Source organism: Trypanosoma cruzi, genomic scaffold (assembly GCF_000209065.1).
Source record: "Trypanosoma cruzi strain CL Brener 1047053516723 genomic scaffold, whole genome shotgun sequence".
NCBI lineage: Eukaryota > Euglenozoa > Kinetoplastea > Trypanosomatida > Trypanosomatidae > Trypanosoma > Trypanosoma cruzi.
This window is the reverse complement of record NW_001849576.1, coordinates 577490-603009: the sequence shown is the minus strand read 5'-3', so window position 1 is coordinate 603009 and position 25520 is coordinate 577490. Positions and strand designations below refer to the sequence as shown.

At 54.4% G+C, this 25520-nt stretch overlaps 6 protein-coding genes and 3 pseudogenes across 6 annotated transcripts, besides 17 other annotated features; 5 read left to right on the top strand and 4 right to left on the bottom strand.

Moving 5' to 3' along the window:
- Nucleotides 1-990: a sequence feature (heterozygous, non-Esmeraldo-like haplotype).
- On the top strand, nt 1-1343 carry Tc00.1047053508221.1050 (trans-sialidase, putative; the record flags this gene model as incomplete). Its single annotated transcript, XM_816940.1, has 1 exon — nt 1-1343. A coding segment is annotated over one exon (1343 nt), but the record flags the coding sequence as incomplete, so codon positions are not given.
- Nucleotides 991-10160: a sequence feature (areas not merged during assembly with more than two copies in the genome that could not be assigned to a particular haplotype).
- Nucleotides 2102-2129: a sequence feature (AT_rich).
- On the top strand, nt 3767-4216 carry Tc00.1047053508221.1020 (uncharacterized protein; the record flags this gene model as incomplete). Its single annotated transcript, XM_816939.1, has 1 exon — nt 3767-4216. The coding sequence occupies one exon, from the start codon at nt 3767-3769 to the stop codon at nt 4214-4216; it is 450 nt and encodes a 149-aa protein (XP_822032.1).
- Nucleotides 4938-6245, top strand: Tc00.1047053508221.1010 (mucin-associated surface protein (MASP), putative; the record flags this gene model as incomplete). Its single annotated transcript, XM_816938.1, has 1 exon — nt 4938-6245. One exon carries the CDS (start codon nt 4938-4940, stop codon nt 6243-6245), a length of 1308 nt encoding a protein of 435 aa, XP_822031.1.
- Tc00.1047053508221.990 lies at nt 6779-8083 on the top strand (annotated as a pseudogene).
- Nucleotides 10161-11110: a sequence feature (heterozygous, non-Esmeraldo-like haplotype).
- Nucleotides 10164-11255, top strand: Tc00.1047053508221.970 (mucin-associated surface protein (MASP), putative; the record flags this gene model as incomplete). The annotated part of the gene is made up of 1 exon (XM_816937.1): nt 10164-11255. The coding sequence occupies one exon, from the start codon at nt 10164-10166 to the stop codon at nt 11253-11255; it is 1092 nt and encodes a 363-aa protein (XP_822030.1).
- Nucleotides 10562-10709: a microsatellite.
- Nucleotides 11111-11124: a sequence feature (haploid, Esmeraldo-like haplotype).
- Nucleotides 11125-15824: a sequence feature (areas not merged during assembly with more than two copies in the genome that could not be assigned to a particular haplotype).
- Nucleotides 14900-15054: a sequence feature (T-rich).
- On the bottom strand, nt 15394-16227 carry Tc00.1047053508221.960 (mucin-associated surface protein (MASP), putative; the record flags this gene model as incomplete). The annotated part of the gene is made up of 1 exon (XM_816936.1): nt 15394-16227. One exon carries the CDS (start codon nt 16225-16227, stop codon nt 15394-15396), a length of 834 nt encoding a protein of 277 aa, XP_822029.1.
- Nucleotides 15737-15862: a sequence feature (GA-rich).
- Nucleotides 15825-16694: a sequence feature (heterozygous, non-Esmeraldo-like haplotype).
- Nucleotides 16587-16606: a microsatellite.
- Nucleotides 16695-22132: a sequence feature (areas not merged during assembly with more than two copies in the genome that could not be assigned to a particular haplotype).
- Nucleotides 17427-17447: a sequence feature (AT_rich).
- On the bottom strand, nt 18880-19596 carry Tc00.1047053508221.941 (annotated as a pseudogene).
- Tc00.1047053508221.920 lies at nt 20344-21741 on the bottom strand (annotated as a pseudogene).
- Nucleotides 22133-23320: a sequence feature (haploid, Esmeraldo-like haplotype).
- Tc00.1047053508221.910 (mucin TcMUCII, putative) lies at nt 22265-22906 on the bottom strand (the record flags this gene model as incomplete). The annotated part of the gene is made up of 1 exon (XM_816935.1): nt 22265-22906. One exon carries the CDS (start codon nt 22904-22906, stop codon nt 22265-22267), a length of 642 nt encoding a protein of 213 aa, XP_822028.1.
- Nucleotides 22377-22503: a microsatellite.
- Nucleotides 23321-25520: part of a sequence feature (areas not merged during assembly with more than two copies in the genome that could not be assigned to a particular haplotype) that runs on past the window's edge.
- Nucleotides 24464-24489: a microsatellite.

Sequence of the window (25520 nt, the reverse complement as noted above, 5' to 3'; positions counted from 1 at the left end):
AAGAGGAGTTGATTGCACTGTACGAGAAGAAGAAGGGCGAATCGTCATCCGGTATGGTTTCAGTGCTTCTGACTGAGCAGCTGAAGCGGGTGAGGGAGGTGCTGACGACCTGGAAGGAAGTGGACGAACGTGTCTCCAAGCTGTGCCCTTCTGAGAATGCTCTGGAGGACACCTCAACTGACACTGCCTGCAGCACTACTGGTACGATCACGGATGGGCTGGTTGGCTTTTTGTCCGGCAACTTCTCTAATGACACATGGAAGGACGAGTACCTCGGGGTGAACGCCACAGTAACGAATGGGGCGGAGAAAACGGATAACGGCGTAACATTTAAAGGGCGTGGTGCGTGGGCGGAGTGGCCTGTTGGCAAGCAAGGGGAGAATCAGCTGTACCACTTTGCGAACCACAAATTCACTCTTGTGGCGACGGTGTCCTTCCACGGTGAGCCGAAGGAGGGAGTTACCCCTATTCCATTGATGGGTGCGAAGATGAATGACAATGAGAATCCAGTTCTTTTGGGACTGTCGTACAACAACAAAGAAAAGAAATGGATATTACTGTGCGATGGCAGAGAGAACAAGAAGTACAGCAGCGATTGGGAGACAAAGACATCAGAACACGTGGTAGTTTTGCTACGGAACGGCAACCAGAGCTCTGCGTACGTCGATGGTCAGCCTGTGGGTGGGGATGAAGAATGTGTACTGAAAATTGCGGATTCGAAGGAGATCTCACACTTCTACATTGGAGGGGATGGAGGCCGCGCAGAGGGCCAAGAAGGCGTGTCTGTGACTGTGAGGAACGTCCTGCTGTACAACCGCCCGTTGAGTTCCGCAGAGATTACCGCGCTTGCCAAAAATAAAATTACTATTCCGAAGCCGGAAGGTCCGACGACATTGGTGGACACTCAATCACCAGCGACAAGTGCACCAGATGTGCAGCTAGCCCTGCCCCGACCTAATTCTGCCGGGCAACTGCCATTGGAGGAGGAACCGTTGAAGGCGAATATTGGTGCTGGTGCTGGCGGTGTATCCAGTGCAGCTTCCGTTACTACTTCTTCAGCAGATGCAAACACTCCTGCCTCTAATGGCGAGGGGAAAGTTGAACCTGCAGTGAAAAAGGAGATGAGCGTGAACTCTGGTGAGGATTGGGAGACGGCGGAAGGAACGGATGGGCAGAAGGAAGGGGTACACTCACAGGTCAGGGAAGTAAATGCTGCGGCACTCAACGGCAGCCTCGGAAATTTGTCGCAGGGGAATAACAGCGATGGCGGCACCATGCGTGGGAGCGGACTGCTGTCGTTCCTCCTTCTTCTGTTGGGACTGTGGGGGTTTGCGGCTCTGTGAGGAGTGACTGGCTGCCGCGTGGAACAGTTGCGCCCTCCCTTGCACAGAATTACTTCCCCGATAACTAATATCTCTGATACTTTTACTTGTTTGTGCATAATTTAAATTTATTTTCCTGTTTTTGGATATCTTGTTTTAAAATTCATTTTTTTCTAACCTAACTCCCACATCCCTTTTTTTTTTTTTTTTTTGCTTTTGGGGGCAATCACTGTGGACGTTTTTTCTTTTCTACTCTTCCCTTTTTTAATTGTTTGTTGCTGCACTCTTCCTGTGAGGGGTGCCGTGTGTTTCCCGCCCAACTGCTCCACTCGCACACCCACCGACACGCTCATGACGACGGCCCTGTGCGCCTCGCCTGCTGCACGCATGAGGAGGGCCGCGACGAACGGCGCGCTGAGGGAGCCGTGACGTGTGGGCGTGCGACGAGGGCCTGTGGGGCGGAGCACACATTTCTTCCCCTCTTGTTTTGTTTTCTTTGCGGTCCAGGGCGGGCAGACACCCGCAGCGCCACACACACAGCCACACCCTGCCGCCGTGTTTTTAAGATTTCTTTTCTTTTGCTGCGCTCACTCTCCCGATGGAGTGACGCGACCGCCATCATGTCTGCGTGCTTCTCTCGGTTCCCACACACACGGGCGACTGTGCTCTGCGGGCCGCACTCACGCGCCGATGGGAGGGCTGAGGGGAGCAGCAACACGCCGATGACCCCATGAAATATAAACGATGTGCGGACACACAGAGGGTCGGACGGTTGAAGGATATTTAAATATCTTTTAATTTTATTTTCGGACAAAATATATGCAGACGGTTTGGTGTGGCCACACGGCAGCCGGCTGCTTTTTTAAATTTGTGTGGAGCAGTAATGGACGATTTCTTTTTTATTTGTAATTATTTTGTGTGATGGGGTTTGTGTAAGATGAAGGGGGAAGCTTTTTTGTTTTAAATAATTTTTTTAATGAATTGCCGCTGCTTGGGCTGCGGTGGAATCGTGAGTTTGAGCGGTGTTCTTCTTGTTGCTTCCGCCATGCACCTCCGCTGTACATTTTTTTGTGCGTCTCTCCACATACTCTGCTCCTGTTTTTTCTACTTCTTTGCTTTGTGTTTCTGCAGGCACACACAACCACACACACAAGATGCACATTGCAGTGGATTTGAATGCTTCTTTTGCAGTGCATGCTGGCAGTTGCGTGTGGCGGCTGTTGTCTTCTTTCGTGGCCATGAGGAGAAGGAGTGCGCAGCCCGAGTCTTTTCTTCTGCGGGTGTGGAGCACCGCGTGCGGCCGCGTTGAGTTGGGCTCCGCGTCCAATTGATGGCGGGATGGCTGGAAGTTTTTTTGCCGCGTCATGATGGATGAGGGTTCGCTAGCGGCTGTGGCTGGTGTGGTGGGTGCTCGCTCCGTGTGCGTTGTGTGGTGGCTGCGGGCCGTGGCTATTTCCCGTTGGCTGTGGAGATGAGCTGGGAGGAGATGGAGGTGGATGTGTTCTCCTCCTGCATGGTGGGTGGCTGCTGGCGTTGTGTGCCTTCCTCGCGTGCATGCCGTCTCGTGGTGCGTGAACTGTGCGGCTGGGCCTGCTGCCCTCTCCTCATGTTGTCTGCTCTCTCGCTGTATCCGCTGTGCCCCGTCCATCTCCCTCTTGCATTCTTTTTCTTCTGTCTCACCGATCAGCTGACTGGCTCCAGCGGCTCCACTACGGGTGATGATGACTGTGATAACGACGGTGCGGCGCCGTGTTGGTCCTTGCGCTCTTGTGCTGCTGCTGCTCGTCCGTGTGCGTGACGGTTGCTGGGAGTCCTGGACATGTATCTGGTGATGCGGATGCGGTGGTTGTGCCGGTGGATGTGTCGTGTGCTTCGAGTGACGGCGGCCTGAGCCATTGCGTGCATGTGCGTGTGTGGGCGTGGAAGAAGTGTTCTGCTGCCGGTGCTGAGGCTCAGCATGAGAATTATACTTTCAATGGCTTTGGTGTGCGCATGCATGGCAGGAATGGTGAGCTGGGCGCTGTGTGCCATGTGGCCAATGCGGTGCACACATGTATCAACTGTGCTGCCAGCTGTGCAAGGAAGGAGGAAGGGGCCACCGCTGCCTCCACGATGAATGTGACGACGCATAAATACGCCGGCCCTTATGAATTGTGGTGGGGTCAATTTTCCCCCGATGGAACCATCCATCCGCCTGCACGGAGCAGCGATGCTGACCGGACGGCATCTGTCAGTTGCCGCCACCCCGTGAAGGGAGGGATGACACAAAATCTGGTGGGACAACTGCGCCGCAAGTTAATGCTGAGCCGTCACGTCAGAACGAGGATTGGCGACAGTCTGCGGCGGCTGACGGACACAACACCGTCGATCCGAGTCCCGCATCCAACACGGCGACCAACACGTCCGAGACGAGGCCTGAGTTTGCCAGCAATCCGATCGAAGTGATGGTCCCGAATGCATCCATGAAGAGGCCTTCCTTTGCCAACGGTCCGAGAATGTTATTGGCGTCGAATGCATCCGGGATCATGTCTGTTACTTGTGGCGGCAGGGAACACGTTGCTGCGGATAACACGGACGAGGTGAGTGGGCGCAACGCCACGGGACACAAATCTCTCTTTTTAGGAAACGGCGTTGCAGGCAGTGGATTTGTTGCTGAGGGTGATGCGTACGGATTGAGTCAACGCAATGCCCCTGGACACGAGAACAAACCCCAATTACGAGAATTCACCGCGCAGTATTCCGGGAGCGGCGGGAGTCTACACGACTGCTTTGCCCTGCTCAACGACGCGAAATTGACACTGCGCGAGTTAGCTGTTGACGGCACTGTGCGTGTGTGTGTGTATTGGGCGTTGCTACTTCTTCTGGGATTGTGTGGAGTTGTGGCGGTCTTGTGAGCCGAAGAGTGTGGAATTGCGGCTCCTCACGGAGAACGTGTCCCGCGTTGCATGCGTGTTTTCTTTTATTATTTACATTTTACCGTTTGTTTTGTTTTTCCTGGAATAATACGTATCCTTGCCGTTCCTTTATTCAATGGTCGGTTTCTGCACACTGCCATGTGTGACGTGCTTCTCCCTCTTGTTTTTGTTGCCCACACGCGGTGCCGGCCTCATTGCAGTGCGTCCCACGGACTGCACGAAAGGAGGATTGGAGGAACAGGTCTGATGCCGCGATGAAATGTGAAGAGTGTTGTGTGGACTCATCGAACAGGACGATCTTTTTTATTTAATTTACTTTTTCGGTGCGGGCGTTATGTATACACAGACACACAAATGGTCGTTTTATTGTGCCGTATGGCACATGAAATGAAAGTCGTGCCTGATCGATGTTTCATATTTTTCTTTTACTTTTTGGGAGTCCTGCCGGACCCTCAACCCTTTTGCTTTTTTTCTAAAACTTCTGGTTTGCAGGGCGGTGTTCGAGTTCTGCAATCGCACTGATTCCCTCTGCCTCGACGTGCGTGTTGCTGGGGTGCTGCCACTTGTTGCTGGGCTGCTATCATTTGTTATTGTGTGTGACGTGGCTGTGTGACTTGTCTCTCTCTTTTTTTCATTGCTTTCACTCTGCGTTGACGGGGCGTTAGTTTGTGCTGAAGGCTACACGCAAGTGACAGGAGTGATGGCGATGATGATGACTGGCCGTGTGCTGCTGGTGTGTGCCCTCTGCGTGCTGTGGTGCGGTGCTACGGTGGTGGGGTCGGTGGCGAATGATGTTGTCGATGGCGGAATAAAGGAGGGTCCATTGGGAGGTTCGCAGTCTGATTTTAGAGACGAAAAAGCAGGAAAACCGGAATTATCGGAGTCAGTCGATGAGGGCTTAGGGTCCGCGGGTCACTCGTTGGATACACGATCAGGCACTAACGTCAGTGAGCAAGGGAACCTGGTCAACGAACCACCAACAGGGAATGTTGGGAAGGAAGAAGTAGAAGGAGAAGCCCTCGGAACACAACGCAATGAAGTACATGAACAGCAAGTAGAAGAGGAAGGCAAAGAACTAACGGTGAAACAGAAATCTCAAACAAAGGATAAAGGAACACTACCACAATCAACACCACCGACGACAGCAGGCAGAATAACATCCCCACCACCGACGCCAGCACTAATGCAAGGATCACCGAGAACGCCAGGACAACCAAAAGAAAACTCACAAAAATCAACAGGGCAGCCACCAAAGCTACAAGTACCACCAGCAAAATCGCCATCACAAGCATCTGATCTCGGTGAAGCCGATGCTGGTCCCGTTGGAATTAAAGGCACCGGTCGAAATGTTATTGGTGGCAGTCTTGATAAAAATAAAGATCCTAAAGGAAGAGAAGGTCATATTTCCGGGCCACCTTCCGGTGGTGCTTCTTTATCTCCCATTTCCAACAATGGAGACGCTTCACAGATGAATGGCGGTGCACCATCCACTCAGGACACGAAATCTTTAAAAAACAATGAGCAGTCAGGGCCAACAACATATTCAGGGAACGCACCACTCAACAGGGAGACACCGGAGACGTCAACACCCGATGCAAAACAGCACTCCTCTGAAACACAAGAAAATGAAACGAGTCGAGTTGCTGACGGGGATGCAAATTACACCGCCGCGGGGCAGAGTGCCGTGGGGACGAAAGGCTCTTCCGGCGTATCGACTACCGCCAGCAACGCACCAACAACACTTCAACCACAACTGCCAGCATCTCCAGTACCACCCACAGCGACAGTAACGGGAGCGCCGGCAGAAAAACCAACTGCGGAACGCTCACCACCACCGGCAGATTCAACAACAGGAGGAAACCTAGCAGCAACAACTACAGCCCCAACGAATGATACTACGACGAAGCCTGGCGACAGCGACAGCAACACCGCGGTCTCCCACACCACCTCCCCTCTTTTGCTTCTTCTTGTTGTTGTTGCTTGTGCGGCTGCGGTGGTGGCCGCGTGAGAGTGAGTGTGAGAGAGCCATGCACCGCCCGCACACACACTCGTCCTTCTCTCTCTGTGTGTGCGTCCCCTTGCATGGACTCTCGCCCTCACCTCACCCCACGAGACAGAGACAATAATGTGCCCATTGTATTTATGCATGCACACCCATGCAGGCCCGTTGGTGCACTCTTTTGCACGACACGCACCGCTGCCGTTCTGCCTGGCTGCATGGGCGGAGCACCGTAACTGTTTCTGTTTTGTTTCCATTGCATTGAGTGGGCGACCTCTCTCTCTCTCCCTCTGTGTGTGTGTTTTGCTTTACGGGAGCAATGAGAGTGTGTGTGCGCTGGTCGTCCCACACTTTGTTTTTGTTTTTTCATTGTTGTAATTGTGTTGTGGTTCAGTCCACCTTTGTCGCGCGTTTTTGATTGGCAATTTGCTTTGACTTTGGAGACGTGAACCTTTTTTTGTTTCATATTGTTTCTGTTCTTCTGTGAGTTTGTCAGCCTCTTGTATTCTTCTCAAGCCAATTAGATTTTCTTTGGCTTATGATATGCGTCCGTTGATCCACGTTAACCCCACGGTCTGCATCGCTTCTGGTGCTGCTATTGATGATCTTTGCGATTTGATTTGTCAGCGGTTGCTTTGTTGTCTCCCTGAATTATTCCTGATTCTTTGACGATGTGGTCTTCTCCGACGGCGAGGTCGATACCGGTGACGGTGGGGAGAATGCATCTCAGGGCGCTGGATGCGTTGCAGGTGTGCAGCGGCGTCTGGAAGGCCCGATGGGTGCCCGTCCGCATTAAAGTGCCAAAAACGGACCCGTGTGAGAGCAGGAGGCACTGCGACTTCTCCCGGTCCTGCACAGCGAATTCGTTCGACGGCGCGTTTGGCTGTAAGAATGGTGTTTTGACCTCTGCGCACGAGAACGCTCTTGCCGAGGAGACTGTCCCTGCTGCTGTCAAACTGCATGCGGATCGTCTGCTCGTCCGGCCAATGGAGGGTCCGTTGATTGTGTCCTCATTTGCCACGGGCAGCGTTTGCAGTTGGTTCACGGTGCCTGCTGGGCATTGTTCCACTGGTGTTGCCGATTCTGTCATGGTGCTGTGCGTGGCTGCGGCGCTTGGTGGTGTGTGGGCACTGCTGTGCGCCGCGCTGGAGGATGGCCGTCCCGTCGCTGGCGCCATGCACTTTCCCGGTCGTTTCATTTCACGGACGCATCGCCGCACACCTGATGGCCCATGCTCTCGGGTTCAACTGCCTGCACATGGCCAGCCGCAGCATGGTGAGGAATGTTGCCTGTGTGCGTGGCAGGGCGTTGTCGGTGGTGGTGGACTCGACGACTGCCGCGATGGCTGCGAGGGAGCACCACGACTGCGACGACATTGATGGCATGGAGCTGCAGGATAACGATGGGGACGGGAGGACGATGGAGGCGCACTTATCACAACACCACGCGAGGGATGAGTGGATGGCACCGATTGGGAGTGCCGGCTGCCGCAGAAGAAGTGCTCCGCACTGAAAATGAATGAATATCGCCACATGCTTTGCGCATTGGGCGTTTCTGCCAGACGCAGCGCGTCAGATCGTTGTTCCAGTGGTTGCTGTGTAGACGGAGTATCCATGAAGCTCAGCCAAACGCCCGATGGACCGTTGCCCCATCATTTATCCCGCACTGGATGTGAGGGATGCTGCCGCTGTTATTTGGAGGGAGAATCTTTGTCTGCGGTGCCTGGGGATGAGCCCTCTTCGTGGTGTCTGGACACGCTTCCCAACAACACGACGGATGCGAGGGACCCGGAGGAGACACATCTGACTGCTGCCACGCATGCGGCATTGAAGTGCCTCGGCATGTAATTGCATCTGGAAGTGACTGAAGAGGGTAACGTCCGTTGGTCCCATGCACGGCCGAGGCGACGATTGCGTGAGTTGCTCCGCCCTACGACGAGGGAAACGCTATTTGCCGTGACCACGCGCAGGTGTGCACGATATCTTTCACCAGCGGTAGCCTACTTCCAATAGTTTCGTGGGACGGCGAGGAGAGAGCGTGTGGAGCAGGACGGTTTTACCGGCATCTACTGAACAAGCTTTGCTACGGGCATCCGTCCCCGTTGCGGAGAGCATTGGGACCGGTCGCGGCACACCACCGAAGGATGTCTACACGGCTATTCCCCTGAAGCATCCGTCGCCAGAGGAGAGGGAAGTCGCCTCAGGTGCCACGACGGCAACGGAGTGCTCTTGCCCAGCGAGACCGCGGGTGCGCCGCAGGAGGCGGAGAAGGAGAGCGATCTTCCGGACATCGACGATGTGGCCGCCGATGGCGTGACGTCTGTTGTGGGACAATCATTATGAGATGAGGCCGCCAGCGACAAGGCCGGTGGCGGTGCCACAGCCACGGGACCCAGGAGCCCTGATGCCGCTGATGACGCGCAGGGCGCCGTGGACCCTCCGCCGAGGGAGGATGAAGCGGCGGTGGTGCGCGCGGGGGTTGGGAAGCAGATATGAAGGACGCCCCGCCTCCGATCCACGGCAATAACAGTGCGGCTGCTGCTTGTCCCTTTCCGCTGATTCTTCTGCTTGCCGCTGCCGCCGCGGTGCCAACACTCAGCAGTGGGTGCAAGAGAGAAAGGCCTATATCAACTGGCATGTTCCTATCAGTGTATACATACGCTCTGCTTGTCCGTATACTTTGTACCAGGGACATGCTGTATGCACTCTCCCTCTTTTGTCGGTCGCTGATGTGGCGGCACCACGCTTGTATTATGGGTTGGGATAAGAAATTGTTTGGCTTCTTCTGGAGGATACTGTGGGGTGTTTGTGTGCGTGTACGAGGGATCTGTGGGTTTTGATTTCCCTATTTTTATTTAGCTGCTTTGGCATTGTGTAATGGTACTTCCCTTCTCCATTAAGTGTGTTCTGAAGTGTTGCTAGGGCACCGGGAGCGGATGCCTGTTGATGCACACCGTGCATTATGCGCTACATTGGTGGGAGGGAAGACTGACATAACTGGCGGGATTCAGTAAGGCGCATTTTTGCCCACGGACCCTGCAGCCGCAGCAGCCTGAGTGGCGCTTTGCATATGGACGTGTGGATTGTTTCTCTCTTGCGAGGATTTTTTCACTGCTTGTCATTCTCCGCTCGGGTACCGTGCCCGTGGCAGCAGCGGCGGCATCAAAAGGGCTGTGTGTGTGGAGAGTCCTTGATTGAGTACCTGCCTTCCTTCTCTGTTCTGTCGATCGAATGTACCGTGTGCCGGCCAAACGGTTGACATGACGTTCTTCTGACGGCGGGGTCCACGTGACATGATGTTGCGTCGCGTGCTTTGTTGCGGGTGTGTGATTTCCGCAACTGTTTTTGGGCGGTTGACTGTTGGGTCGTTGAGGGCGGCGTGGCGACGGGTGCGGATGGACCCGATTGTGTGCCGTGGCTGTTCGTGCGGGGGAGCCGTGGGAAGGAGGAAGGCAGCGGAGCGATGGACTCACGAGGAGTGCGGTAGCGTGCAGTCATGAAGATTGGCGACAGGGAACTCACTGCCGCTGTGAGTTGCCGTGTGTGGTGTTTGTTTCTGTTATTATTACTTGCGTTGTTGGATGTGGCCGCTGTGGGGGAAGAATTTTTTTTTGCTTTCTTTTTCACGCCGTTTTGGGATCCTTTTCTGTACCGTGATCTCTGTGTTCCTGCCGCGCCGTGGCGTCCTCCTTCTCTTCCATTGGGGGCAGCTGCGTGTGGGTTTTACATGCCGTGGAGTTGTGCGCCGTGCTGTCCGGTGTTTTATTGTTGCTTGTTATTCCTGCGTGCACGCGTCCCCCATGCTCATGACAACAACCCTCATGTAAACGCCACCCCTTCTTCTCCATGCTGCTGCTGCTGATGTGTGTGTGTGTGTTCTTCTCATCCTCCTCTCTTTGCCCCTCCCTAGACTGTGTGTGCAGCCGTGATGATGATGACTATGACTGGCCGTGTGCTGCTGGTGTGTGCCCTCTGTGTGCTGTGGTGCGGCACTGCTGGAGCTGCTGCTGATGGTTCTGAGGAGAGGGCGGATCTTTCAGGGATAGGTGGTGGATCTCTGCCGGAATTAAAAGAAATTGGAAAGTCCCCAGAAGAACCCCAGGGCAAAAAAGATGAAGCAGGAGATGTTAAAGGAAAAAAACATCCCGCATCCTCAGAGGATAAAGAAGAAGATGATGCAGATGGTGATGAAGAAGATTATGACGTTGTTGATGATCTTGAGGAAGAAGAGCGAGAAGAGGAAACAGTAGAGACAGCAGAGACAGAAATACCCAATGATCCAACAAAAGAGGAAGCATCATCACCACCACAATCAAAGCACGAAAAAGCGCCAGCAGCAGCACCAGCAGAAGGAATCCCAACAGCACAATCACCAGCAACGCCAGTACAACCAACGACGCAAGGACAGCCGCCAACGGCAGCGCCATCACCAGAAGATTCACCAGTCCCAGCAGCGTTGGCAGCAACAGCGGCACCGAAATTAACATCATCAGAACAAGGAAACACACCAGCAGCGGCGCGGAAAAAGGATGAAAAACAATCGGAAGATATTGACCCGGCACAAGAAAGCGAACAGCCCGATCCTCAAGATGTCGTGTTAGTGCAACAGTCACAAGGTGTTCACGAGAGCAAGGAGTCAAACAGCAATCCACGAAACCCAGCCAGCGCCTCCGCCACTGCCAACCAGCGGGATGCAACATTTAACGGTCGTGGTGAACCAGCACAAACAACATCTTCAACTAAAAGCGGTTTTGAGAGTAACGACGATAACAGTGGCACTGAAGAAGGGATAACAAGCGATGATCCAACTGCTGATGGTGCAGGGAAAAACGACACAAAAAACAGTAAAAATAAGCATGGCAATACGAAGGAAACACCAGTCGAAGCCACAGCCGTAAAAGCCACAACGGCGACGACTGGCGACAGCGACAGCAGCACCGCGGCCTCGCACACCACCTCCCCTCTTTTGCTTCTTCTTCTTGTTGCGTGTGCGGCTGCTGCTGCGGTGGTGGCCGCGTGAGAGTGAGGGAGAGAGAGCCATGCACCGCCCGCACACACACTCGTCCTTCTCTCTCTGTGTGTGTGTCCCCTTGCATGGACTCTCGCCCTCACCTCACCCCACGAGGCACACACATAATGTGCCCATTGTATATATGCATGCACACCCATGCAGGACCGTTGGTGCTCTCTTTTGCACGACACGCACCGCTGCCGTCCTGCCTGGCTGCATGGGCGGAGCACCGTAACTGCTTTGTTTCCATTGCATTGAGTGGGCGACCTCTCTCTCTCTCCCTGTGTGTGTGTTTTGCCTTACGGGAGCAATGAGAGTGTGTGCGCTAGTTGTCCCACGCTTTGTTTTTATTGTTTTGTTTTTTTATTGTTTTTTGTGGTTGAGTGCACCCATTACTTTTTTATCTATTATTGGCAGTTTGCTTTGACTGCGAACGTATGACTTTTTATTTTTTATTCTTTGTTTTCTTTTCTCTGAGATATTGTGAGTGTTTCCTATTCTTGTCAAGCCATGAAGTGTTTTCCTTCATGTAAAGCATGCGTCAGTTGATCCACGTCACCCCACGGTCTGCAGTGCTGCCGGTGCTTCTGGTTGTGATATGTTGTGCCAGCGGGTGCTTTGCTGCCAGCCTGACGTATTCCTGCTTCTCTGACAAGGCGATGCGTGCGGACAGGGCGAAGTCGATCCCGGCTGTGGTGAGGGATGTGCCTTTTGGATATGAGGGTGCGTCGCAGAAATGCACCGTCATTGGGAGGAATGATGGGCGCCCACCCGCATCAATGTGTCGACAAGGGACGTGGATGGCACCATGAAGTATTGCAGCTCAGAGCGGTATTGCGCAATGAATTCATTAGTGTCAATTGCAAGTGTGAAGGTGACGTTTTTCTATGCTGAGAAAAGGGAAATATTTGTTTCGTTATACTTTGCAGCCACTGTTCGTTAATGGCCTGCGGGCTGTCCGTAGCGATGTGGCCAGTTTTCCTTTTTGAATGGTGCTGTCGTGCGAGAGGGTGTGTTCCCAAATAGTCGGATGCTCAGTTGTCGAGGACGGCGGCATTCCCACAGCGTGTGCGGCAGGGCCTCCCGTGGATTGTCGCGGCTCAGCGGCTGGTGGTGGTTGTAGCAGAGGAGTGGCTGAAGGGCTACGGCTGTCATTGGAGCTTGCAGAGGTGCGTTGTCCGTTTTTTGCTCGTTGGTACGCCTGACATTTTTGGTGGTGACCTGCGCGTGAGGCACCTGTTGGGAAGACCGTGGAGCTGTCGCAGAATCCACATGTGAGGCCTTCTGCAACGATTGGAGTGCGAGGGTTAGTGCGTCGGGCGTGTGCCTTCATATTGTGGACGGACGAGAAGACGCTGCTGCAGCTTGGGCAGGGCGACGTTGATCCGCTGCTCGTCGTTCTACGAGGAGGTGCCGTGGACACGCCAGGTGGAGGTTCCGGAGGAGGTCGGGGCAGTCCCGCCTCTTCAGTGTGAGGAAGGGACGGCACCACCGACATAAAGGGTTGCTTGTAATCTGCAGGGTGCGTGCCGGTCTGCCGAGGAGTGGACAGGAGGACGTCCATCACCCGCTTGCTGGTCGGCAAGGAGTGGCGGTGCTCACGTCGGGAAGAGGTTACGGCGGAGGCAGAGCACAGACGCGGTCCCAACAGCACCGCAGCACAGCCGATCCCAGAGGGCAGGAACGTGGCGCCACCATGCCTCGGGGCATCACAGGCATGGGATCGAGAGGACACCAAGCTGTTTCGCACGGACCTCTAGCAGCATGGAGAAGCCACGACGGAGGGCATGATTGCGGTCCTCCCGCTTGCGGAGCACTTCAGCTCGGGGCAGGCTGCCGCTGCAACACACTCGGCGTGCTCCATTACGTCCGTACAGATTCCTGTGGGAATGTCACGGCTGCCGCTCGTACGGTGCCGCGGTGCATCTCAAACCATGTGGTCACAGCGGCCAGAAACGTTCCACACGCCGAGGTGGAAGCATCACAGTCAGCTTCACGCAGGACAACGAAGACATGTTTCCGTCGTGGCAGCATGCCTGCCTGTCGCGGGATGCCGTCCTCCGTCCCTGCAGTGTGCAATACCAGATGGTGGTCCGAGTCCATTCAAACAGGTGGACGTCCAGTGGGAGACACGCAGTGCGCGTTGCGCAATCACATCGGGAAACGAGACGCTGCGGCCGCTGATCCACGTTGCCTGTGCAGGGTCGTCGGAAAACTCAATCTCCATGCCGCTTGGGGTGGCGGCGGGGTCCTCTCCTGCCGTCGTGGATGGCGAGCAACCGTCCCGCAGCTCGTGGTGTGAATTCAGGTCAACCGCAATAGGAACAAGACGATGAATGGTGCTCGCAAAGTGAGCAGCGTGAGCAATTACTATAGGAAGGCTGCAGAGGTTCACCGCGTACATGCTGGGGCAGGCAGGTGGGCACACGCGGAAGGCGGTGGTCTCCAGGCAGTTGGTGTCACGAGCAAAAGGCGTTCGCACGGCAAGGTGTGGCGCACCAAGAAGGCCACGCCACCGGCACGCCCACTGCAGGCCTGGTGGAAGTCACGGCAGTCAATGAGCCTCGTCGCTGGGGCACCCTGGTGCCTGCACTCCTGCAGAAGAACCATGCCGGGATGGTGCTGCGCCAGTCGAGCAGCAAGGGCAATCCTGAGGGGCGAAAGGCCTGAAGTTCTGAGCTGCCAGACAACTACGACGCCATCCTCATCGAGGCTGCGGCTCTTGCGGACACCACCGCAGCGGGTGATGCCGACGAAGTGGCCGCACTGAAGCGACTGTGCGGTTCTGTCAGTCAAGCTGCAGGCAAACCGCCTCGCCGCTCCACAACCAACAGAGCGTGGGACGTTCTCGAGGGATGACGCCGTCGTGGTCCCCATCACGCTCGCAGCAATGCCCTGCCGCAATCACTCCGACAGGGAGACAGGGAAGAGTGTGTAGATGTGTGCCGAGAGCACAGCGACTGTCATCGTCAGAGGCGGCCATCGTGGCACCGTCCGTCACGCGTCAGCACACACCAAGCAACGCACGAACCCAGCACAGTAAATACAACGAGGAGAGAAGAATGCCCCAAGAGCAGGCAGCACCTTCACGCATGGCGGGCATTGTGCAGCCGTGTTGCCATTTCAGCACGGGACGCAAGCCAACGTCCTGCCGTCGCCAAGAGCATTCCTGCCGAGCACCGTGCAATCACTTATTTTCTGTGTGCTGGAAAGGCAGAAAGAGGAGCACAGGGAGGCACATCAACACGGCAGGAGGCACAGCTGGATCGCAGGAATAAATGCGGTACGACCCCAACCTCAACAATCACACACGGTGGCGGCACACATCCATCCACAAAAAAAAAGCAAAAAATCTTAAAAACACGGCGGCAGGGTGTGGCTGTGTGTGTGGCGCTGCGGGTGTCTGCCCGCCCTGGCCGCAAAGAAAACAAAACAAGAGGGGAAGAAATGTGTGCTCCGCCCCACAGGCCCTCGTCGCACGCCCACACGTCACGGCTCCCTCAGCGCGCCGTTCGTCGCGGCCCCTCCTCATGCGTGCAGCAGGCGAGGCGCACAGGGCCGTCGTCACGAGCGTGTCGGTGGGTGTGCGAGTGGAGCAGTTGGGCGGAAACACACGGCACCCCTCACAGGAAGAGTGCATCAACAAACAATTAAAGAGGGAAGAGTAGAAAAGAAAAAAAGAAAAGAAGGGATGAGGATGAGAGATTAGTAAAAAAAATTAATGACAGAAAAAGACTAGCAAAAAAATTTTTTGAAACAAACAGGAAAAAAATTTAAAATACGCAAAAACAAAAAAAACAAAACAAAAAGCCGAAGCGTGGGACGACCAGCGCACACTCTCATTGCTCCCGTAAAGCAAAACACACACACACAGAGGGAGAGAGAGAGAGAGGTCGCCCACTCAATGCAATAAAACAGAAACAGTTACGGTGCTCCGCCCATGCAGCCAGGCAGGACGGCAGCGGTGCGTGTCGTGTAAAAGAGAGCACCAACGGGCCTGCATGGGTGTGCATGCATATATACAATGGGCACATTATTGTGTGTGCCTCGTGGGGTGAGGTGAGGGCGAGAGTCCATGCAAGGGGACACACACAGAGAGAAGGAAGAGTGTGTGTGCGGGCGGTGCACGGCTCTCTCTCCCTCACTCTCACGCGGCCACCACCGCAGCCGCAGCCGCACACGCAACAAGAAGAGGAAGAAGCAAAAGAGGGGAGGTGCTGTGGGAGACCGCGGTGCTGCTGTCACTGTCACCAGTCGTCGGCGTTGTGGTTTTCATGGCCGTGGCTTCGACTGGTGTTTTTTTCGGATTGGCTTCTTTATTTTCATTTTGTTTTTCTTCTTGCGTCCCTGCACCATCAGCTGCTGGATCTTTGTCGCCAGTTGTTTGAGTTCTTTGGGGTTTTGTTTTATTCGATGCTTCCTCCACACGAGAAGGTGATATTGGCTCTTCCTGACCGCGTTCTGAAATCCTCTCTGTAGTGCCGGTATCATCTTTTTCTTCTTCCTTTTTCTCTTCCTCCGTCTCTTCTTTTTTCTCCTTGCCATCATCCACTTCTACTTCATCTTCCTCTTCCTCTTCTTCCTCCTCTTCCTCCTCTTCCTTTTCCTCATTCTTCAATTCATCATTATCAGTTTTATCTTCTTTTTTCGTCGTGTTCTTGTTGTTTTCCGTCGTTGCATTTGCCGTTCCTGACGCCTTTGCTACGGATTGTAGTGCTTGTGCTGCGGGTTGTAGTGCCGATTCCGCTTCCGTTCCCGATACAGGCACCGATCCTGCTGCTGGTTGTGTAACTGCCGGTTGACCGGTTGGGCCACCTCCTCCAACGTCATCGGTTGTGTTGTTTTCACCTTTACGTTTATTGTCTTCGGACTCACCAGTAACCGGGAGGGCTAGAGCTGCTTCAGAACATCCACCACCGCAGGCACCGCACCACAGCACACAGAGGGCACATAGCAACAGCAGGCGGCCAGTCACCATCATCACGGCTGCACACAGAGTCTAGAGAGGAGCAAAGAGAGGAGGATGAGAAGAACAAACACACAAACGCATCAGCAGCAGCAGCATGGAGAAGAAGGGGTGGCGTTTACATGAGGGTTGTTGTCATGAGCATGGGGGACGCGTGCACGCAGGAATAACAAGCAACAATAAAACACCGGACAGCACGGCGCACAACTCCATGGCATGTAAAACCCACACGCAGCTGCCCCCAATGGAAGAGAAGGAGGACGCCACGGCGCGGCAGGAACACAGAGATCACGGTACAGAAAAGGATCCCAAAACGGCGTGAAAAAGAAAGCAAAAAAAAATTCTTCCCCCACAGCGGCCACATCCAACACGCAAATAATAATAATAATAATAAACACCACACACGGCAACTCACAGGGCAGTGAGTTCCCTGTCGCCAACCTTCATGGCTGCTCGCCCCGCACTCCTCGGGAGTCCATCGCTCCGCTGCCTTCCTCCTTCCCGCGGCTCCCCCACACGAACAGCCACGGCACACAATCGGGTCCATCCACACCCGTCGCCACGCCGCCCTCAACAACCCAACAGGCAACCGCCCAACGAATGTCGCGGAAATCACACACCCGCAACAAAGCACGCGACGCAAAATCATGTCACGTGGACCCCGCCGTCAGAAGAACGTCATGTCAACCGTTTGGCCGGCACACGGTACAATCAATTGACAAAACAGAGAAGTAAGGCAGGCACTCAATCAAGGACTCTCCACACACACACGGCTCTTTTGATGCCAATGCAGCTGCCACGGGCACGGTATCCGAGCGGAAAATGACAAGCAGTAAAAAAGGCCTCGCAAAAGGAAACCAATCCACACGTCCATATGCAAAGCGCCACTCAGGCTGCTGCGGCTGCAGGGTCTGTGGGCAAAACGCGCCTTACTGAATCCCGCCAGTTATGTCAGTCTCCCCTCCCACCAGTGTAGCGCATAATGCACGGTTGCGTCCACAGGCATCCACTCCCGGTGCCCTAGCAACACTTCAGAAACGAACGCAACAGGAGTAATACAACGAGCACCACACTATGCCACCGCAACAGCGAGCACACCACAGGACAGCAACACGCCACGCAGCAATGTTTTGCTATTTCACACAATTCATTTACCGCACACACCAAAACACACATAATGGGAGAAGCGAAGTATCATTACACAATGCCGAAGCAAATAAATAAAAATAAAAAATCAAAACCACACAGACCCCTCGCACAAAAACACCACACTATTCTCCAGAAAAAGTCGAACAAATTGTTATCCCAAAACCCATTAAAACACGCGTTGTGCCGCCACATTAGCAACCAACACAAAAGAGAAAGAGTGTATACAGCATATCCCTGGTAAAAATTATAAAGACAAGCAGAGCACATAAATGTATATCCTGATAGGAAATGCCAATTGATATGGGCTTTTCTCTCTTGCAACCACTGCTGAGTGCGGGCCACGCAGGACTCAACCGCAGTCGCCTCGTCGTGCAGCGGCATCCATGCAGCCACCCAATAGAGTTTCGGCACGGCGGCGGCAGCGGAAAGGGACAAGCAGCAGACAGGGACAAGCAGCAGCAGCAGTGTTATTGCAGTGGATCGAAGGCGAGGCGTACTTCATGTCTGCCTCCCACCCCCCGCGCCCCACCGCTGCATCATCCTCCCTCGGCGGAGGGTCCACGGCGCCGTGCGCGTCATCAGCGGCATCAGGGCCCTTGGGTCCCGTGGCTGCGGCGCCGCCACCGGCCTTGTCGCTGGCGGCCTCATCTCATAATGATTGTCCCACAACAGAAGTAACACCATCGGCAGCCACATCGTCATTGTCCGGAAGATCGCGCTTCTTCTCCGCCTCCTGCGGCGCACCCGCGGTGTCGCTGGGCAAGATCACTCCGTTGCCGTCGTGGCACCTGGGGCGACTTCCTTCTCCTCTGGCGATGGATGCTTCTGGGGAGCAGCTGAGTCGACATCCCTCGGTGGCGTGCCGCGACCGGTCCCAATGCTCTCTGGATCGGGGACGGATGCCCCTGGCAATCCTTGTTCAGTATATGCCGGTGAAACCGTCCTGCTCCACATGCTCTCTCCTCGCCGTCCCACGGAACCACTGGAAGTAGGCTACCGCTGGTGGCGGATATCGTGCACACCTGCGCGTGGTCACGGCAAATAGCGTTTCCCCTCGTCGTAGGGTCGAGTGGCCCACGCAATCGTCGCCCCGCCCGTGCATGAGACACAACGGACGTTACCCTTTTCAGTCACTGCTAGATGCAACTGCACGCCGAGGCACCTCAATGCCGCATGCGTGGCAGCAGTCAGATGTGTCTCCTCCGGGTCCCTCGCATCTGTCGTGTTGTTGGGAAGCGTGTCCAGACACCACGAAGAGGGCTCATCCCCAGGCACCGCAGACAAAGATTCTCCCTCCAAATAACAGCCTCAATATCCCTCACATCCAGTGCAGGATCAGTGATGGGGCAACGGTCCATCGGGCGTTTGGCTGAGCTTCATGGATACTCCGTCTACACAGCAACCACTGGAACAACGATCTGACGCGCTGCGTCTGGCAGAAACGCCCAATGCACAAAGCATGTGTGAATATTCACTCATGTTCGGTGCGGAGCGCTTCCTATGCTGCTGCAGCGCACAACCAATCGGTGCCATTCACTCATCCCTCGCGTGGCGCTGCAACCAGTGCGACTCCAGCGTCCTCCCGTCCCCATTGTCATCCTGCAGCTCCATGCCATCAGTGTCGCCGCAGTCGTGGTGCTCCCTCGCTGCCATCGCGGCAGTCGTCGAATCCACCACCGACAGCGCTCTGCCACGCACACAGGCAACATTCCTCACCATGCTGCGGCTGGCCATGTGCAGGCAGTTGAACCCGACAGCATGGGCCATCAAGTGCGCGGCGATGCGTCCGTGAAATGAAACTGACGGGCAAAGTACATGGCGCCAGCGACGGCACGGCCATCCTCCAGCGTGGCGAAAAGCAGTGCCCACACACCACCCGACGCTGCAGCTACGCACAGCACCGTTTTAGCATTGGCAACACCAGCGGAACAATGCCCAGCAGGCACCGTGAACCAACTGCAAACGCTGCCCGTGGCAAATGAGGACACAATCAACGGACCCTCCATTGGCCGGACGAGCAGACGATCCGCATGCAGTTTGACAGCAGCAGGGACAGTCTCCTCGGCAAGAAGGTTACCGTTCACAGAGGACGGAACACCATCCTGAAAGTGGCGATTGTCATTCAATGAATTCATTGCGTAACACCAGGAGAAGCCGCAATACTTCCTGCTGTCACACGGGTCTGTTTTTGACGCCTTAATTCCTATGGGCACCCATGGGTCCCTCCAAACGCCGCTGCACAAATGCAACGCATCCTGCGCTCTGAGGCACGTCTCCCACCACTCCCGAAATCGACCTCGCCGTGGGAGCGCACAACATCGTCACGGAATAAGGAATAATTCAGGGAGACAAAAAAGCAACCGCCGACAAATCACATCGCAAAGATCATCACAAACAGAAGGAGCAGCGCTGGAGGCCGTAATATTAACGTGAATCAACCGACCCATGGCGTATGTAAAGAAAAGCTAATTGACTCGAGAAGAATACAAGAGGCTGGTACTCTCCCGGAAGAATAGAAACAATATGAAACAAAAAAAAATTCAAGTCTCCAAAGTCAAACCAAACTGCCAATCAAAAACGCGCGACAAAGGTGGACTCAACCACAACACAATTACAACAATGAAAAAACAAAAACAAAGTGTGGGACGACCAGCGCACACACACTCTCATTGCTCCCGTAAAGCAAAACACACACACAGAGGGAGAGAGAGAGGTCGCCCACCCAATGCAATAAAAACAAAACAAAAACAGTTACGGTGCTCCGCCCATGCAGCCAGGCAGGACGGCAGCGGTGCGTGTCGTGCAAAAGAGAGCACCAACGGGCCTGCATGGGTGTGCATGCATATATACAATGGGCACATTATTGTGTGTGCTTCGTGGGGTGAGATGAGGGCGAGAGTCCATGCAAGGGGACACACACACACAGAGAGAGTGAAGGACGAGTGTGCGTGCGGGCGGTGCACGGCTCTCTCTCCCTCACTCTCACGCGGCCACCACAGCAGCAGCAGCCGCACACGCAACAACAAGAAGGAGAAGCAAAAGAGGGGAGGTGGTGTGGGAGACCGCGGTGCTGCTGTCACTGTCGGCAGGCGTCGCCGTACCATTTTTGTGAGCGGTGGCGGGTTTTATTTCTGTTTGAGGTGCTGCCTTAGTGGCCGTGGAAGCTGGGTGGGTATCACCACCTTCAAGATCATCATGTGATTCATTCGGGTTGGGCCGCTGAGCATTGGCAGTATTCTCATCCGCCATAATCCGGGCTTCACCACTGCCACTTGTAGAGTTGGGTGATGCTGTTGTTTCTGCTTGATTGGTGGCAGGTGCATTCTCCGTCAAATTCTCTGTGTCTGTGGCTTGACCTTGTTGCTCTGCCACAATATCCTCTGAAGGGCGTTCCGGTGCAATGTACTCTTTTTTTGGTAAAAGTAACTTTTTATGCTCTTGAGCATTTGGTGTCTGTGAGTCTGTTGTTGCTGTTGGTGGTTGCCCTTCTCTTGGCGATGGTTCTGTTGCTGATGGCGGTACTTGTGTCCCTGGCGTTTCGTGTGGCGTTGGTTGTCATTTTGTTTCGCTGTCGGTGAATGACACGCTTGAACGGTCTTGCGTCGCCAAGGCTCTCTGCTGTGCCTCGTATTCAGCTGTACCTCTACCAACCACTTGGTTGGATGCCGTATCTTCTCCAGTGACGGAATGGATTTCTGCATCGTTTATTGGCTCCTTCGGTGTCTTCGCCTGGGACGGGACGGGACCTCCAGCTATTGTTTTTTCTGTATGCTTGCCCGTTTCCAAAGAATTATTCTTCTGATTGGTAGACGCATTGCCGGCGTGCTGTAGAGCAACCCCAGAAAAAGGAGCCCCCAAGATGGAATCTTCAATTCTATCGGTCCCGCCACCACCATGACTGTCAACAGATTGTGCCTGTGGTGATGCGTTTTGGTTTCCTTCTCCTGCTGGAGCTGCTGGCGTTGATGGTGGTAGAGTTTCCTTCTGTTTTGTTAAAACTCCGCTTGTCTGACTTCCATTCGGCTCATTTGTATCTTGTCCGTCTTCGCGTCGTCCTTCTTCACCACGTTCCGTTACTTCATCCAAATTTTTATTTTCAACCGTTTCTTCTTCCTCTTCTTCTTCCAAAGATCCTTCTGGGAGTGCGGGACGTCCTTCCCGAGATTTGTTTTGTTGCTCTTCTCCTGATGATTGTATTTTTGAGTCTGGCGCTGGCCCCGCATTTTTTGTTCCTCCCAGCCCACCTTCAGTACCACTCGCAGAAACATCGGGTTGAACACCATGACCTGCCGCCTCCCCTTCATCACACCTACCGCCGGCACCGCACCACAGCACGCAGAGGGCACACACCAGCAGCACACGGCCAGTCATCATCGCCATCACTCCCGTCACTTGCGTGTAGCCTTCAGCACAAACTAACTCCCCGTCAACGCAGAGTGAAAGCAAAAGAAAAGACACGGCACAGTAACAAACATAAGCAGCAGCAGCACGCATTTCGTGGGAAACATTAAACCAATAAAAATCAGAAAACGCACAACGCGCTGCAATGATTTAACAAGAAAAAACACACAAACAAAGGGAAAACAAAACTAAATTAAAAAATCAGAAATGAGAAAAGCAGTGAAAACACAAAAAACAAGCTGCACCAAATGGCGTCAGTGTGCATCCACACACAAGCGTGCGTCCACGCAAACAGTTGTATGCGTGTTGAACATACGAGTGTGTCCGGGATGCGTTCAACGTGATAAATGTGGAAAACAACGCGGAGCACACAGCAGGGCAGCGGAAGCAAGTGAAGCAAAACACAATCATTATTTTATCTTATTTATTTACATCGGACCACAGTAGACGTACACAAATCCCCGTGGCTGAGTGCTGGCACGCACAGCCCGCATACACCTCTTCAGCTCAGAGTGGTGTACGCCAGCGCGGATACGGCGAGCAGCAGCGGGGCACACACCCACGCAGAGCTGCTGAGGCTGCCGTCGATTTCACGAAGACGTGACGGTGCGCGGGTGGTCGTCGTGGTTGGCGCCTCTGTGGTCGTAGTGCTTGGTGCCTCAGGCGCAGTGGTCGTCGTCGTGGTTGGTGCCTGTGTCGTAGTGGTGGACGTAGTTGTCGTGGTCGTCGTAGTTGTTGTCGGGAGGTTATCCTCTTCATTAGGTCTTAACACTTCCGGATTCTGCTCTGTTTTTTTTACCACCGACTTACTGGAATTCTCCGTTGAACCTCTCGATTTAGTGTCAACACTTTCTGACTCTGTCTGTTCAGTCGCGCCTTCTCCATCTTCTGTATTGGACGAAACACCTGGTTTTCCTTTCTTAAAGGCCGCAACTGACTGATCCGCCTCATCGGAAGTATCCGCCTTCGGGAGTGTAGGGGCTTTTGAACCTGAAGACATGGTCTCCCGAGTTTGCCCCTGTGGTAGTGGGAGTGGATGACCGGTGGTTGAAACTTGAGCCTCACCACTTGCTGTCCCGCAGATGCACAGGCGGCAGCACAGGGCAAGCACCAACAGGGCGCACAGCAGACGGCACGTCATCATCGTGAGTGTGGTCGTTCAGTGGTGTGGAGCTGATCTGCACAGTGAGGGACATGGAGAGCAACAGGGGAGACGAGAGGTGCGGCAGACACACACAGAGGGCACACCACATGAGGAGAGGGCAGCAGCCAGGCATGCACCGTACGCCGCACACCACGCACAACACACACTCCAATCCACGGCAGCAGGCACACACACACAGCCCTGCCGCAACACCAACACACAGATGGAGGAGGGAGAAGCAAACAGGAGCGGCACACAAGGCTCCACCGCATGCACATACGGCGAGAGCGGTCCGTCGTGTCGGCACCCCTCACGGAGGGTACGCACACACACAAGAGGAGGTGCAGCGCACACAGCAACACAAAAGCAAAGTAACAATGGAAAAGAATGATCCCTGCACACCACGTGGATTGTTGGCCCACGGGAAGCGCAGCCAATATTCATCTCAAACACAGTTCAGTTGCCATCGGCCCTCGTTCATATTCAGCGCACACCACTTCATGCAGGCCTGGGCACCACCGCTGCATCAGCCGCACACTCAAAAATAAACGCAGCGAATGGAATAATGCAAGCAACCATTCATTTGTGTTTCTGTTTGAATGTTGACAGATGTCTGCATGTGCTTTTTGTTTTGTTTTGCAGAGGGCAAACCTTCATGCCTGGGGCGTGTGCTGGGGATTTCTGCAGGGTGCACAATTATTTTTCTTTCTCCCCTTGTGAATGTTTCTTGTGTTGGTGCAGCCAATAATTCGGTTTGTGTTGTTCCTGCCTTTCGCTGGTAAAGTGCTGCAATAGATGTTTTTTTTTCCTCTCGTTGCTGTGGCACCTGACTCCTCACCGTTTGTTGCGGTGGAAATGGAAATATGTGAGTGGACTCCCACACACCAGAACGCACCTTCGCTCCTATTTATTGCTGCATGGAAGGGCATGGTGTGTTTGGTGGTGTCTCAGCCATATATTTTGTGGGTGCACATTCCCCTGCAGGCCGAGGGCGGGATGACGCTCCGTCGCGGTGCACTTCCCTCGCATGCCGCCCACTGTGATTCGTCATGCATCACCCCCTCACATACTCCGTGGTGCCACACCGCTGATATTATTGCAGCCGCTGTGATTCCGCGTACTTCACGCATTTGATTGTGCCACAATACATCCGCTCGTGTGGCCGCCGCATCCAAACAGCGGTGCCCAACACCGTGAGCGGCAGTCCACATCCTTGCATGTCCCAACACAGTGGTGTTTGACTGTCAGCCAGGCGTCAGACAACAGGAGAGTCTTGTGCTGGCGGTACAGCACACGGAGGTGCAGTGAATGACTCGGGCGGCGACGCATCTATTCGTCGCAAAGCAGTGAAAAGGAGTCGGGCAAAATAATGCCGGCTGCATTCACGACACCACATCCACAGCCAAAGATGCGACGTGATGTGTGTTTCACTGGTGCTGTGAAATGCCTGCAGACGACGTCACTAGTGGAGGCATGCCACCCATGATCAGCGGACAGACAATAATCGGCATGGGAGGCCACAAAAGGCAGCAGCAACGACGCCAACAGCAGGAGCAGCTCTCTCTCTCTCTCTCTCTCTCTCTGTTGCCTCCGAGAAGTAAATATTCCACCAGCCACTGCTGACTGTGCCATCGTGACACTCCATGCACGTCGTGGCTGCGTCAACACATCCTGTTCCCTGCTGCGCCTCAAAAGATGCCTCACTCCGTCCACTAAGTGCATCGGTGTGGGCCGTACCTCGGCTGTTCGTGAGGACCACAACGATGTGAGGGTCACCGAGTCGCAGCATGTTTGTTGTGACGTTGTTGCATGGCACCTGCACACACACACGCAGCGCCTGCATCCCTCCCTTTTGTGTTCGCCGTCTGCCGGAGTGGCCACACACACGGGCAGCAGCAAAATGACTTCACCCTCGACGATCCAAAACCAACACCGACATCCCTCGCGACGCAAAGATCTCAGTTGCCAGCACGGGCCTCCTGTCGCTCTGCCATCGACGCTGAAACACGGCACAGTGCACGCACTTATTTTCCTCGTGTGCAGTCAGCCGTTTGCTTCACACATTCCTCGATGGGCTGACGCCCATAAAAGCACGCCACAAAAGGCCACTGTGATCGCACACGCTCTTGCGATGAGCGTCGGTGCGTGCATGGATCCGCTGCTCACACGTGCTGGCAGGCAGCCTGCAGCCGGTGCCCTCGTGCCAGTCCATCGGCTCCAGCACGGAAAAGAGAAAACAGCCTATTCCCGATGCACTTATTCCCACCAGCAGCAACAACACGCTGGTCGCCAGCCGTCATTCCTCAGCACATCCAGGAATGCCGAAAAGTGACGTGGAGCTGTCAGCCAGCAATGCCACAATCCCCGCACACATGTCGGCTCCACCAGAGAAGACACACAAATCACAAACAACACCCTCCACATGTCATCCGAACATCATCCCGACACACCGCGACACGCCAAACAGAAGTGTTCGTCACCCCAACGCACCTCCCCACACAATCACATGGTCCATGCACCACGCACGGCAGCAGCCCACACGTGGTCAAACAAATGTCCCTCGGATCAGTGGCCTCCACGTGCTGCGGTGGGAAGTAAACAAAAGAGACGGGCA